This window comes from Chelon labrosus (genome assembly GCF_963514085.1).
Source record: "Chelon labrosus genome assembly, chromosome: 15".
NCBI lineage: Eukaryota > Metazoa > Chordata > Actinopteri > Mugiliformes > Mugilidae > Chelon > Chelon labrosus.
In genome coordinates this window covers 5,353,367-5,368,765 of record NC_140348.1, presented here as the reverse complement: position 1 = coordinate 5,368,765, position 15,399 = coordinate 5,353,367, and the positions used below count along the sequence as shown (strand labels likewise).

Genomic DNA, 15,399 nt, shown 5'->3' with positions numbered 1-15,399 from the left:
AACAGCTGAAATGCCTCCATCTGTAATTGTAGTCTGGTGGCCTGCAGAGAAGACAGAAATGTCAGCGGGGATTCAACAGCAAATTGCCAGAGCAGCTTTTTCCAGACAGTCTGGGACGTTTATATATATATATATATATATATATTTTTTTTTTTTTTTTGGTCGAGTGTGCTTGTTGAGCGCGTGTTTATCTGGTGGTTGTTATATCACGTATAATGCGTGCGTGTGGTGCGTGCCTGTGACTGTGTGGATTTGCTGATCGCATTGTGGAGTGAACTGACTTATTCTGTTGAGGTAGGGGGAAAGCTGTCAAAGTTGCTCTCAGTTTTGTTTTCGTATTGCAGGTGCAGTGAGCATCATCACTTGATTGAGCTATTAATAATCCAAGAAACAAGTCAATAGAGCTTCTTCTTTGATTTAGAGGATGATACGACACAAAGACAGCAATGAAGAGAAAGCTGCTAGCTAAATTTTGTTGTAAAATGTAAAAATACACCCACCAGCTACTCCTAATCTGTACTATTTACATGCAGTACCATGTTAATTTGTATATGTATAGCAGTTTTTACTGGACTTTACTGAAACTTTATAATGTAAATTGTACACACAGGAAGAGATTAACAGTCATGTGGTAACCCTGAAATGGTTCTGTACTGAGGAGTGGGATAGAGTCCCTACCAGCTGATCAGCAGTTACCGGAACATTTAGTGATTGTTATTGCTGCACAGGGGGGTGACACCAGATACTGAAAACAAGGATTCACATACTTTTGCAACTCACAGATATGTACAAATATACAAATATAATATTTCTGTTTCATTTGGCGCTATCTTTGTCTACTTACAGGACTTTTTTGTCATTTTTACCTACAAATATCTAAAGAAAAAAAAAATAGCGGTGCAATGTAACTGCTAAAAACTGTACTGGGGCTATTTGGGGCTATTTGTTAGCTGAAAACAGTTTGAACAGAATTGCAAGCTATTACAAAGGGGTCCAAGCGGCCCTACGCAATTCAAACCCCAAGCCATGCCCACCTGAGCCATGCCTCCATAAACCATGCCCACCCAAGCCAAGCTGAACAGCCACAAGGAAATCAGAGATTCACAAGATTCCTTTTTAATTAGGCTTTAATTAAACAAGGATCTTTGGTGGTTTAAGACGACACAGCTGCAGTACAAATCCAGTCTTTAAATACTTAGGGCTTCGTAGAGCTATAAGTCTCCTCAACATGATGATGATTTGCATAAGCTTGGCTCTTAAAGTTTGCCACCATCACCTTGGTCTTGGAAGCAGATGCAATTATCTCTGATGAAAAGAGGACTAGCTCCGACCATAGACCATTTTTTCTGCTTTACTTGTTTCACCCAGAAACTATAAACTGATATATACCGGAGGATTACCAAGGCTCCCAGAGAATGGAACAACCCCTATCAGCAAACTGTCCGCTACAAAAACACTTTGATTTGTTGACAGGGCTCTTATCTCCTCCTACAATATTAGAAATCTACGTACGGCAGCTTTAAGCACACACTCATGCATAGCTTTCGGCAAGCAAACAATCCTTAAACACAACACTGATCCATTACCACCTTATAAATATGAAATAAGTTCCTTACACACACAAAAGTAGCATTTCTATGACTCTGCGTGTCTGAACACCTGCTGAATAAGTCTAATATGTTAGCTTAGTTTTGCTAGAATACAGCACTTCTCTTTTTTTGCTAACTTTGTGTCTCTGCCATTGGATTCAGGTTAGGTAAGTCTGTAAAACTACAGTCTGTTCCATTTTAAAAACCAAAGTAATTAGTTACATAAAGATGCTACAACACACTTTAGAGAGGAGTCTGAGGGGAATAGCAGAGGTAACGTTCACCTGACCATAGCACATGCAGGCATTAAAACCATCGTCTGCACAAATAATATTTATCGGTCAATCTTAAATTAATGGTACTGCTTCTATTAGAAAACGTCACTGTGTGAATGCCAAGCTACTTCCTCACAACTGTTCCACTGACTGTGCTGGTAAACCATCTGCCGGCTGCAAATTTTATTATGGATGAAGGAGCACTGAGGAAGTGAAACTGACCCAGCGGCCAAGTTATTAACCTCTCTCGGTTTTGACCATCCTCCCCCCCATTTTTGTTTTAATACAGACATATTTTTTCTTGCTGCGTTATCTCTGCTATCCCCTACCCTGCTCTGTCTCCCGAAAATATTCTACCGTCTCCTCTCTTTCTGTGAAGAGAGTCTCATCACGATTTGACAGCTCAATTTTCCCTTGCAGCAAACAGGTGACAGCCACCTGCCTGCACCCATCGAGCTGTGCTGGTCTCCCGGAGCCTCAGTTGATCTCTGTGTAATGCAGCGACTGTGGGAAGCCATCTTGGACCAGTGGATGTTACACTTCACGTCCATGTTTTGATTGTGCTCCAAGTAAAACCTTGCTTTTTATTGTTGCAAGCTGTGAGAGATATTGCGGCTCCTCAACTCTGATCTGTTGATGCCCTAATGAGTGCAGGCACAGCTAACAAGACATCTGGCACATATCAAATGTCTAATATAAATCATTGCCCTATACTGAGTGAGGAAAAAAAAAACATGGTTGCTCCGTGGGTTAGCTCTGTGGCTAAATCGAACTCCAGGCGGGAAACTGATTGAATCATTGAGCAGAAGCGTCTGGAAGCAGCCGAGAAAAGAAGCAGAGCATCCAAAGAAGAGGATCGCTGCTGTGAAAATAGCTCAGTTTGACTTTATTCGAACCTGTCCCCTCCCCAACAAACGCACATAAGTAATGAAATCTTTCACCCCCTGACACCCAGACTCATTTAAAACTTATTGATACTCTTGTCGTGTCGCAACCCAGCAGCAGTGACTCACCTCCCACTTAAGTTTGGGCTCTCTAGCTGAAAAACAAACTGTGCTGAAAAATGATCTCTCCTTGTTTGCTAAAGCCGCCTTGAATTCCCGTCGATTCGCCGCTGATTGATTAAGTGGAGATTAAAAGTCTTGCTGAGTGGCACGGCTTTCTCATCGCCTCTGCATCCATCTCTCTGCGGTGCCGCCTTGCACTTCACTTTCCACATCCCACTCCACAAAACACCGGTTATCATCACAAAGGCACGCAGGCCGGGGGGAAAGGGCGTTATTCTTTTAGCAGTGCCATGAAGATAATGATAGGGGAGAATTAGGGGACATATCTCCAGTTCTGTCTTTATTTCTCGGTCTGCTTTCATCAGAAGAGTTGTTTCTGACCTTAGCAACAACCGGCAGCCTCCTCTTTCACAATCTGTCTCCTATTCCTGGTGTGTGTGTGTGTGTGTGTAGCCATCCCTCTCAGCCCCGTGCTATTACCACTAACTACTCCAGGCCACAGTAGTTCAGGTATTGATTTTTCTCCTTGTTCATTCTGTCTTCCTATATCCTCTCAAGCACTCCCTCGAGAGTGTGTGTGTGTTCTCATACATTTTTCCTTGTGTATACCAAGTTCAGTTGGGACATGTTTGCACTTTTTGTTTCGATGTTAAACTGCATTTTCCGTCACACTAAAAAATAGTCTTGAATCCACTTACATGCATGAATGTCCCCTCAAGTTTATGTGGACATTTCTTGCAAGCGGTAGCACTCACACTCAAAGGGCCTGTTCAGACCTTGCACTAGGATCCAATCCGGGTGATCCGATCACACAAAAGACAGGTGTGAACACCGCCAGGGCACATTGAGATCGCATTTGAGAGATCCGATCTCTGACCACATTTGGAGGTGGTCTGGGTCACATGTCTCTACATTCATTTGGTAGTGTGAACACAATGAATCCTGAGTCGCATTAGAGACCGCCTACACTCAACAGTGGTTGAGCGGAGTTTTGCCTCGTTCATTCAGAAACAAATACACGACCGCTGTTATAACAGGCCCAAAAACACTCTGTGAGGATGTAAAGTTACCCTTCTTCTCCTGCCTCTTGCCTTTTGAGTTTGAATGGTTACTGCATGTATGAGAGATCACAGTTGAAGCCTTTTGTTAAGTGTGTGTTCGTGTGACTTCAGATCACAAATTGTTATAATTGCTTATTAGTGTGTGTGTTCATGGGTCAGTTTTGAACTTGTATTTAAATGCATCCTAAATTTACATCACCACTGTCCAACCTTTGGTAGCTGTATTACCACCTGTGTCTCCACTGGGACTTGAGATACACATATAAAACTTGTGTGTATGATAATGTGATCACACTAAAATACTTAGTTAAAACTTATAATAATACAAATTTGTTTTGCTGAAGGCATACGATGAAAAAGTTAATTGCTTGCAGTATCAAGACTTTTCATGCTTGCAGACGGTAATAACACAAGTTGTGCAGCAGATGGAAGCAAAGGACTGGCTCTCAGTCTGGATCAAGTCAAGTCTGTTTATGTATAGAACACATACAGTATTAAAACAACAAACTGGGACCCAAAGGTTTTGCAGAGGATTAGAGTACAGTTTTTTTTTTTTAATTGAGGATCATAATCAAAGTAAATAATATAAATATAAATATCTGAATTGGAGAAAGCTAATAAAAGCATAAAGTATCTCACTAATAGAAACGAATACAGAGAACGAGAAAGACATGACCAATTGTGCGTTCATGGTGACTTTGAAAAGGCTGAAAATATGGGTGTCTTTGAGGGATTTAAAGATATCAATGGAAAGATAAGAGCAATGTTGAGTGGAAAAGTATTGCTCACTTTAGGGTCAGCATTTAAAAAATGCCTGATTCTCCTTTGATTTTAGGATCGGATCGGAAAATGAAGAGCAGTGATTGGTGTGCAGATCTGAGCAGTCTGGTAGTGGAACAGTGGATGAGGAGCTTGGACAAGTAACCTGGTGACAGTCCATGCAGTCCTTAAAGGAAGTGAAAAAATAAACCTCACTAGCAGCCGGTGAAGAGAGGCCCCTATTAAAGCATATAGCAGCATATGCGATAAAACTGACTGACTCTGACATAAGGAGAGAATTACATTAGTCTAGAAGTAAAAGCTTGGACTCTTTTGAACTGCTGAACAGATATAAATGACTATGAAATAATCCAAGGTAGAGGAAGCTGACAGTGGATTTGATTAATTTAACCCAGAATTAAAGATAACAGTCATCTGTTCTTTCACGGATCATTACAAATCAGGACCTCAGCTGTTTTCTAATTCAGCTGTAATAAGCCTGCGAGGGAATTTAAAACAGCTCAGAGGGAAATTAAAACAGCAGAGAGCAGCAGGTTTCAGCAGCAGGGTGTCTTTTTTGTCTTTTTAATAGACCTCAAGGGAAGCGGTTTTTGAAGAATAAAATAATAATGATAATATGGAGATTTGTGTGTGGCTTTGTGTTGCAATGTGCACTGTTGGATTACTCCAGGATGACAGTTTATTGACTGATATATCTGATGAATCAAATATGTTTTTCTTTTCTTTTCTTTTTTTCTATTATTCAACAGTGAATCAACCATGGTTGAAAAAACAGACAGGACGCTACAGTGTTAAATGTAAATACAAATAATATGTATCTAAATGCTTTGAAATAAGAAAAATGGTAGTAGGGAGAAGAGAGGGTCTCCGGGGCGACTGAGCTGTTTCAGGATCTTCTTGACCTTTTAACCTGCAACGTTTTGTGTAAATGTTTTGCTACATTGCTTGATATACATAATGCACTCACTTGCCAGTTTTAATTACAATCAGCATTTGTTTAAAATATCCGTGAGAGCTGTTGATTTAACTGTGTTTTCGTTTTACTAAAATATTTGCCATGCTCGCCAGACTATAGTAACGGCAGTTTAATTTTGGGCTGCAGTAGAAGTAGTGTCCTTTAGGGGGCAGTAAAAGGCCAGAGACTGTGATCTGCGAAAATAAAAGAAGAAGAAGCCTAGCCGCCAATCAAGCCAGGAGTAAAAGAGGAAGGAGAAGAAGAAGAAGAAGAACGTATCAGTGGAGGGAAGTTTGACAGCAGTTTAGTAACAAGTAAGTGTTTCAGTGAATGTTGTGTACTTTGGACATTGTTCAGTCGTGAGACTAATTTGCTGATTTTAGCCGAGGCCAAACAAAAGGTCTGTTTCGCTATGATGTTATATTCACAGAGTTTCGACCATAGACTATATAAAAAAGGTTTCGACGGGACATTTAGAAAAAAACGTTATCGAAAACTGACAATCTGACGAACGTTGACATAAATATTGTTGTACGTCTGTAAATGTGTCTTGAAACCAACACAGTTTAAAATAGTTTACAGTCTAGCGGTTTATTTGTAAAATCAGCTAATTACAGATTCGTGTTTTAAATGTAACTGTTGGTTCGTGCTCTGTGTATCCTGAAGCCTGGAAGACAAAACCACTATCTAGCTAGCCAGTGAACGATTAACTCGATAAACGTTGATACTAGTCTGAATAGAAGCATTTCTAAGTAGGTTGCTTGTGTCCAGAATATTAAAGTTGCCTCAGTTGTTAAAGGCTGTATTAAAGGAACGTCATCCTGCACACTGTGTTCACTAATAATCACAGTGACAGAAATTTCCCTTTTTTTTTTTTTTTTTAAACGGAGTTCTGAATAGAACAGTAATGTCTTAAAACATGCTGCACAGAAAGACATGACTTAAAAACTCATTTTAATTGTACCTTATGCATTTATCTTGTGCATTTGCCTACGTCCTCAGCCTCAACATTCTATTTATGTTTTTGTTTGGCATGTATTCAATACACCTTCATGAACGCACCTTGGTACCTGAATATGGATATTAACAGAAGTCACTAGCTAGATGTCACAGTAACTTTCCAAGGATGCCAGCCATTGGTTTTTATTTAGTTGCTGCCTGTGGTGCATGCAGCTGCTGGAAGTTTAACTCATCTGGTCTAGGAAAAACAGTATCTTGTTATGTATTTTGTTGTTACTCTCACAAACACCACACATATGCAATCTGCATATGATGCAATCATAACTAGTTTTGCTAACCAATATGGTTTGTTTCTGTTGCTTAAATCTTATCTGTCTTTTCTGTCGTTGTCTTAGAAAAGTAATGAGTGGAGACAGCAGAGGCTCGTGGAGGGGTGGGAGTAGAGGATGGAGAGGAGGTGGTGGTGGATGGAGAGGAGGAGGAGGAGGAGGAGGTGGTGGTGGATGGAGAGGAGGAGGAGGAGGAGGAGGTGGTGGTGGTGGTGGATGGAGAGGAGGAGGTGGTGGATGGAGAGGTGGTGGGGGAGGATGGAGGGGTAGACCATGGAGAGGAGGATCAGCTGGAGGAGGCAGAGGTTCAGGAGGAGGGTGGAGAGGTGGAGGAAGCAGAGGAGAATCTGGAAATCATTCCACACAGAGCGCACAGAGAGGTGAGTTTTATTCTATTTTCCATTTTACCCTGGGAATTTGTAGGAAAAACAACCTTGTCGTCCTCCAAGATAGAGGCCTTGAGCAGAACATGTTCTCTCGTTTTAATGTTCATGAAGCATTTTTATCTGAAGAAAATAAAGATATCCATTAAATGAACTGCTGAGACATTACAACTGACTGCTTCACTATCTCCTCAGTCCTTTGTCAGACCACTCTCGATGCATTGTGTCCGTACAAAGGGTGGACACTGTATTTTACAGAAGGTATGTGCATGTAAAGATCTGTTTCATGATTATAATGCAGAAGTCACATAAAACCGTCAGGATTCTTAGGCTTTTTCTGTGTCTGTAATGTGTATTATCTTATGTGCAGGCTTCATAGAGAGCTCACCTAGTGTAGAGAAGATCAAAGTGTTTGAGAAATATTTCTCTTCCAGGATTCACCTGTATGATAAGGTCAGTCATGGCATGTGTATCTTTTTTTTTTTAAACAAGCTTGCTGTAGAAACAGTTTTTATATCGAGTAGTGTGTCTGTCCTATGCACATTTTGGTAGGAAAATAAATCAGGAAATGTTGCCATGACTTTTCTTCGTGTTGTTATGTACAGGATGAGATTGAGCGACAGGGCAGTGTTCTTGTGGATTATGCAGACTTAACTGGAGACAGAACTGTGCGTGGCGCACTTCCTGACATAATCACTGAACTGAGGGAACAGCCAGAGGTGATGCTCAACTGTTTAGGGGTGGCCATTCACCAGGTACACACGCAGCCTTTCAAAATGCACAAATAGTGTTACATACTTGTAGGCGTTTTGATTTGACTTTATATTGTATAATAATAAAATATAGTCTTGAATTACTTCTATGCTTCATGAAGTTAATGGTATTCAGCATTTATTTCAAATCAGCTGAGAAAGCTGTGGATTGAACCTGTGGTTTGTAGTAGTTGTGTTGTGTTGTACTGACACATGTTCCTGTTATTTTGATAACCTCATTTTATTGAGTGTGTGAGGCTAAATAACAGAAACACTTTAGTGTTCAGTTAAATCCAGTTTAGCAGCTTCATAAACTACATCCTCCAAAATGAGCATCCAGTTGAATGCCCATTTTGTGGAGTGTCACTTGACCCCTTTCTAACACTGTTTGATCACACAGTGAACACTATAACAGTCAGAAAGGGGGATTTAGTGTAGGACTGCACAATATTTTGCAACTGTCTGTAGATCTTAATACCAGAGAATCTAACATCTGTGACTTTAGTAAGGAGATAGAGTATGGACTGAGAGATCCGGTACCAAAGTGAAAAGTGTGTGTGTCTGTGTGTGTGTCTGTGTGTGATTCAGGTGTTGACTGTAGATCTGGAGAAACAAGCTGCTGAGCTGCAAGAGGAAGAGCTCCCTGTCGCCACACCAATCATCAATTTTCCTCATATTAGTGCGAGGTAATGAACATGGTGAAGCATAACAAAGTGTTTCCTGTACACCTGTACACCTACTGACCATGAATGAAGATGACTTTATTTGTGTAAATCTCTCACAGGCTGTATAACTACGAGCCTTTGACCCCTCTGCGGACGCTGCGTGCCAGTGTGTTCGGACGGCTGGTTTGCGTAAAGGGAACAGTGGTCAGAGTGAGCAACATCAGACCGCAGTGTACCAGGATGGCCTTTAGATGCCAGACCTGCTCACACACACTGTCTCTGCCTCTGCAGCACGGGAAATACACTACACCTACCAAAGTATGAACACATGAACACATTTTTTCTTCTCTGTTCTTTACTTTAGCTTAGTATAGATTACACTGTGTTGTACTGTGTTTTTTTTCACCTAGTGTATTCAGGCTGGATGTCGCAGTCGTTCCTTCACCCCCATTCGCAGTTCCCCTCTTACACACACTGTAGACTGGCAGATTATCAAGTGAGTATATCCTGTGCATATTCGTGTGAAACGGTAGTAAGACGTGACCAGCTAACGTCCTGCTGCAGTTAATAGCCGAGGAATAATGTTTTGGGAGCTACCTTATGTGTTTGACTTAACACAACTGTCAGTGGCAGTTACTGCGCCTGGGGACTTTTTGTGCTTAAAATGGGGCTTCCTCTGTATGCTGCATAGATTTAGGAGTGTTTAGATTTTCAGTTTATGCGATTTCATCCACCATGTGCGTTTCTAGGCTGGAGTTGTTTAGCAAATACATTATAAGCTCATGTGAGATGAACCCGAGAGACTCCACTGTCAGCACATCTCCATATCTGACCCCTTTACAATTGTAATTATACTGGTTGTTGCATTGCCAGCTGATCAAGTTGTAAATTTCTTAAAATCTTTGGTGCTTCCATTAAAGGTGCAGTAGGCAACTTTTATAAAACTAACTTTCTGTCATATTTGCTGAAACTGACCCTATGTTCAAGTATAATTGCATAAAGCAGGTCATTTAAAAAAAAAAAATCGGCTCCCCTGGCCCCACCTAGAGCCTGTAGCGCGATTTGCAAGACATCCACCGCTCCACATTCAGATGCACCAATCAAGCCCAGGGGTGTATCTAACAGAGTGTCAATCACTCATGGACACGCATTTCATAGCGCCCTCCCCTCCCCTCCCTCCACCACCTCGCACCACTTGTCCGTGGGCGTGTAGAAGGAGCCGGGACGTAATCCTCGTCTGAGGCCTGTGCCTCAGCTTCACTCTCAAACGTCTAACCACATCAACAGGTAGCGGTCATATATCTACCACATAGCAAATTGATAAATCTAAACTGTGGAATAAAACGCCACAATGAATGCTTCTAACTGTTATTGATAGCAAACATCACCGATGTAGGCTCCTTTCAGAAACATCCTAACCTTGGTTTTGTCCTAAAGTTGACTATTGCTAAATATTTTGACCTACAATTATTTAGCAATAACGAAGGGTATTATAAAAACTATTTTGATGTTGTTACGTCGGTGTGTTCCATGCTAGTTTGTTTACTTGCTCTCTCTCGGTTCTCTGCTCGTGCACAGTATTCCAGGGCCAATGTGCACGCGCTCTATCGTGCACAGCTCTCCCTTGTGGGGGGAGGGGCTTGCGAGACCTTTTTGGGCTTTAGCGGAAAGTGGGGAGGGACTGAGAAGTTGTCGATGTTCAAATTTTTTGGCTAAGTCCTGGATCTTCGCAATCCTGCCTACTGCACCTTTAATAATAGGAATCATTTGTTTCTTGAGTTTTAAGGAATTTGCTTTGATGGTCAATGACAGGAGTGTAGTGTCCAAACTAACGAACTAAGACTCATTTGCATGGAGGTGTGCACTGTTTTTTTTTTTGGCATAAACCATTGCTATCTTTGATGTGTGTATACATTTTTGTTGTGATATTTTCCCAATATTTTTTTTGTGTTACTACAGGGTGCAGGAATTGATGGGTGGAGAGCAAAGGGAGACTGGAAGAATCCCGCGCACTGTGGAGTGTCACCTGACCTCCGACCTCTGTGACAGCTGCGTCCCTGGAGACACCGTTACTGTGACGGGGATAGTTAGAGTTATCAACGACGGTACAAACACACATTCTGATTAAAGTGGTGAAATCTCTCTAATGTCACTTTAAAGTGGGAACATCCTAGAAGAAATGCTCACAATACCCTAAAGCATTTTACTACCAGTTGCTCCGCCAGTCTCTTCGTGATTGACAGTAGCAGCACATTTGCACTCTGCCCTTGTTAGCAGGTCAATGGGTACAACACAAACACACTAAACTCATAATATGACTGTATCCTTTTTGTGTGCAGGTACCTCCAGGGGAAATAAGGATCAGTGTTTGTTTCTCCTCTACATTGAAGCCACTTCAGTCAGCAATACCAAAGGTATCATCTTGCAGATCTAGACATGATACATTTCTTTCTAACAGTTAAATGAGGACCTATTTTCTTTGAACGTTTCAGGCCATCAGTCCAAGTCGGGAGGTCAAGGGTCAAGAGGGTCTGTTGAAGATCGGTCAGGAGGGGAGGAGTTCAGTCTGAAGGAGCTGTACGCCATCCAAGAGATCCAGTCACAGCCTGACCTACTGCGACTTATAGTACAGTAAGTCAGTTACAACGTGCATTACATAAAACAGCCGAATATAACCATATAACTGAAGGTATAAGTCAATTTAATGCAAATTGAATTAAAGCTAAAGCTCTTTTTTTATCAGTCAAAAGACAGTTTCTTTTTCTGTGAGTTCCACAGTTTATATAAATATACATGAGACTGATAAAGTACAGCTTAGTCAGTTGTCTTGAATTTTTTTTTTACTGCACAATAGGAGTAAGGATTTGGAAATGCCAAATGTTGTTCATCCATCCAAAAATTGGGCTTTCTAATTTGTAATAAGCACGACAGCATGCTGCTACCTCATGTCTATATTACTCAATGCGTCCACTGTCCTCACCTCTTTCAGCTCATTGTGTCCTGTCATCTACGGCCATCTGGTGAGTTTGGCTCTTTTAACAAGACTGAGAACGCCAACAATATTTGTATCACAGAGTGGGGTTTGTTTAACTGGGCTGTGTTATCAGCTTTAAAATCATTACGTTATTTGTGTTGTTAAAGCATAGCCTAACATCCTTTTATTTGTGTGTTTCTTTAGCTGGTGAAAGCTGCCCTGGCTTTGGCATTGTTTGGAGGCAGACAGAAACACACCGACAAGAACAGTGTCCCTGTTAGGGGTGACCCACACATCCTGATAGTGGGAGACCCCGGACTGGGAAAAAGTCAGATGTTGCAGGTAATACAGGAGATCCAACCAACACTTTGAATAAAGCAGTGATTAGTATACTTATTGTCATTAATGCTGTTTTGTGATTTATAAACCCAGGCTTTAATGTGTGCATAGTTTTTGAAACTGCATTGTGTTCAGTTTCAGTGCTAATGTAAACTTAAACTTGTGTGTTTGCATTTCTCTCTGTGCAGGCAGTGTGTAATGTGGCTCCAAGGGGAATCTATGTTTGTGGCAATAGCACCAGCACCACAGGTAAATTGTCTTAAAATAGGAAACCGATGCATAAATAATTATTCACTTCTGTTCATAATATTTATTATTTATTTCTTTAGGACTCACAGTGAGTTTATCCCGAGACGCAGGAACGGGGGATTATGCACTGGAGGCCGGCGCCTTGGTGTTATCTGACCAAGGTAGAAAACAGAAGAACCATTGGATTTATTTTCACGTCTTTGTAAACAAAACATATTCTGATTTTTATTGGAAGTTTGAGGAACTTTTGTCTTACTGCTATAAAGCACACAGTCTCAAAATTGATTCCTCAGAACACCTAAGGCATCAGATAAATTTGTCAGCATGTTCAGGAATAAAACAAAATAAATAAAAAGAAATAAAACTCGAGAAATCAGCAGAACCTTTGTTTGTTCTTTCAACTTGCCTTTTGTCTTTAGGTTTGTGTTGCATCGATGAGTTTGATAAGTTGGGTAACCAGCAGCAGGCTCTGTTAGAAGCCATGGAGCAGCAGTCTGTCAGTCTGGCTAAGGCTGGTATAGTTTCCTCTCTGCCTGCCAGAACGTCGGTTGTGGCTGCTGCAAACCCAATCGGAGGACATTACAACAGAGGAAAGACTGTTTCTGAAAATCTAAAGTAAGTTAGCTCAACAGTCAATCAGTGTGTTGTAGCTGCAACTGGGCGATATTATGGAGTAAATATACGAGTGTGTGACTTGTATTTTTATTTGTACATTCTTTGTCTATAGAATGGGCTCCGCTCTCCTGTCTCGCTTTGATGTGGTCTTCCTCCTCCTGGACATCCCAGATGAGTCGCATGACCGCCGCCTGTCAGAACATGTTATGGCCAACAGGGCAGGAAAAGGCAGAACCAGAAGCGCCATAGTAACCAGGTCTAATAGTGAATTAGAAACATCCATCCTACTACAACACTCATCAATGCCGCTTTCCGAACGCTTGCAGGTAAAAAATGTGCTGTCCACACTCTGCCCACCAGAATGAAATCTCATCTCCAAACTAATTTGCTTTTATGTGCATATATTTCAAGATCCCTGCAGGAGAAACTGTGGACCCCATTCCAGCATGCTTGTTAAGGAAGTACATCAGCTACGCTCGTCAGTATGTTCATCCCTCGCTCTCTCCTGAAGCAGCACAAACACTTCAGGACTTCTATTTGTCACTGAGGTCTCAGGCGCACTCTGCTGATTCCACGCCCATCACCACACGACAGCTGGAGTCTTTAATTAGACTAACTGAGGTATTCACCCAGCACACCTGGCAACATGTGACGGCTGAATACGCAAGATATAATTCACAGGCTGGTGACTGCATGTTTTTGTGTAGGCAAGAGCCAAGTTGGACCTTAGAGAAACGGCTACTAAGAGTGATGCTGAGGATGTGGTGGAAATCATGAAACACAGGTAACGCTGCAGGTTTCAATGTGTGCATGACTGAGTGGGATTTGCAGAAATAAAAGCTGTAAACAGAATTTTGCTCAAATCTTTTGCATGTGCATTTACTTGTTTTGTCTGTATCCCATTACTGAGTTGGTGAGACTAATTCTGTCAAACTAATTTCCAGAACCTTGTTGGTTTCTGGGAAAGACAAAGATAAGACTTGATATTCTGTGTAAAATAATATGTAGAATTAATTGTGCAGGCCTGGATTACAATGTGCTAGCCTGTGATATGAATTTCTCTCTCTGTTTGTGTTGTTGCAGTCTGGCTGACACATATTCAGATGGTCTGGGCAATCTGGACTTTGAGCGGTCTCAGCTTGGTTCTGGCATGAGTCAGCGCAGCGCTGCAAAGCGACTGGTCAACGCACTGCACTTGCACGCTCAGAGGACAAGTCAGAATCAGTTTGACATTCAGACGCTTCGATCTGTGGCTGACAGACAGAACATCAAGGTGAAAGCACTGACATGCACTACGCGAGATTTAAATACATAACACAATAACTCTTTAAGTGTCAACATGCAAGAAATTGGATACTTAAATAAAATATTTTAAGGAAATGGGAAAGATACTGAAATACACAAATGATGTCGTACTAGACATGTCTTAAAAGCTGATAAAATCAAGTGGAGGGTCGTTTGGTGAGAAGGTAAAAAAGCGATACAGACAGAAACTGTGTCAATCTGAGTTGCATTTTTTGAGCAATATAGTACACATAGTTTTATTTCTGTAGTACTAATAACCAAAACTGTCTGAAGACACTTCCCCAAGCCTTAATACTTGATACAGTGTGTACACTGTATTGCACTGTCATAATATGCATGCTGGATATTTACTGAGTTGTTAATTCCTTCCAGGTGATGGATTTTGAAGGTCTCTTGAGTTCCCTGAATGAACAAGGATTCCTGCTGAAGAAAGGACCCAAGCTGTACCAGCTGCAGACAGTCTGACAAATCATTCAGAATGCATACCTGCAGACTTGTGACGTGTGTGTGCGATTCAGGTGTTGACTGTGGATCTGGAGAAACAAGCCGCTGAGTGAGAAGTGAAAAGTGTGTGAGAGAGAGAGAGAACCTCTCTGCAGATCATTAGAACTACCACAGTACAGAAGTACAGACTTCCTGCCAAGAAGAGGAACTGACCTCATGGATATGTAGTTTGGTGCCTTTCCACTATAACAATAATTTTAGTGTGTGTGTATATATATATATATATGTACAAAGTTGTACATATTTTGTTTTCCACACAAGAGGTTTTGTATTATTAGCTCTACATTTACAAATTGGCCTAAAAAGTATTGGTTGAGTGGCAGCATGATGATATTGACAGGTGTACATGTACAGTATTTGTCTTTCTTAATGCTTTCTAAAAATCTGTTTTCTGACTGTTATTGTATTTTGTTCACTTTATTATTATTATTAACGTTCAGTTAATAAATCATTTTATTAACTTATTAACTGAGTTTGTTTTTACTGTATCTCATGATTCAGTTTAGCAGTGAACATGCTTTTAATTTGAAATATAGACCACTGCAATAAATTACATTTGTCAGATAAAAAAAAACTCTTAAACTGGAGCCATATTTGTAATTGTCTAACAAAAAAACATTTTTACATGTTACATTATTGTGTTCTGGTGCTTTTTTT

At 40.9% G+C, this 15,399-nt stretch overlaps 1 protein-coding gene across 1 annotated transcript; it reads left to right on the top strand.

The window, feature by feature from the left end:
- Positions 1–7,029: 7,029 nt before the first annotated feature.
- mcm8 (minichromosome maintenance 8 homologous recombination repair factor) lies at positions 7,030–15,167 on the top strand (the record flags this gene model as incomplete). The annotated part of the gene is made up of 20 exons (XM_084562145.1): positions 7,030–7,336; positions 7,535–7,600; positions 7,710–7,792; positions 7,945–8,094; positions 8,680–8,777; positions 8,876–9,074; positions 9,167–9,252; positions 10,716–10,861; positions 11,096–11,170; positions 11,249–11,387; positions 11,746–11,776; positions 11,935–12,072; positions 12,258–12,318; positions 12,399–12,479; positions 12,738–12,933; positions 13,046–13,259; positions 13,345–13,554; positions 13,641–13,717; positions 14,017–14,206; positions 14,611–15,167. The coding sequence occupies 20 exons, from the start codon at positions 7,030–7,032 to the stop codon at positions 14,701–14,703; spliced, it is 2,640 nt and encodes an 879-aa protein (XP_084418271.1). The 3' UTR covers positions 14,704–15,167.
- Positions 15,168–15,399: the final 232 nt, after the last annotated feature.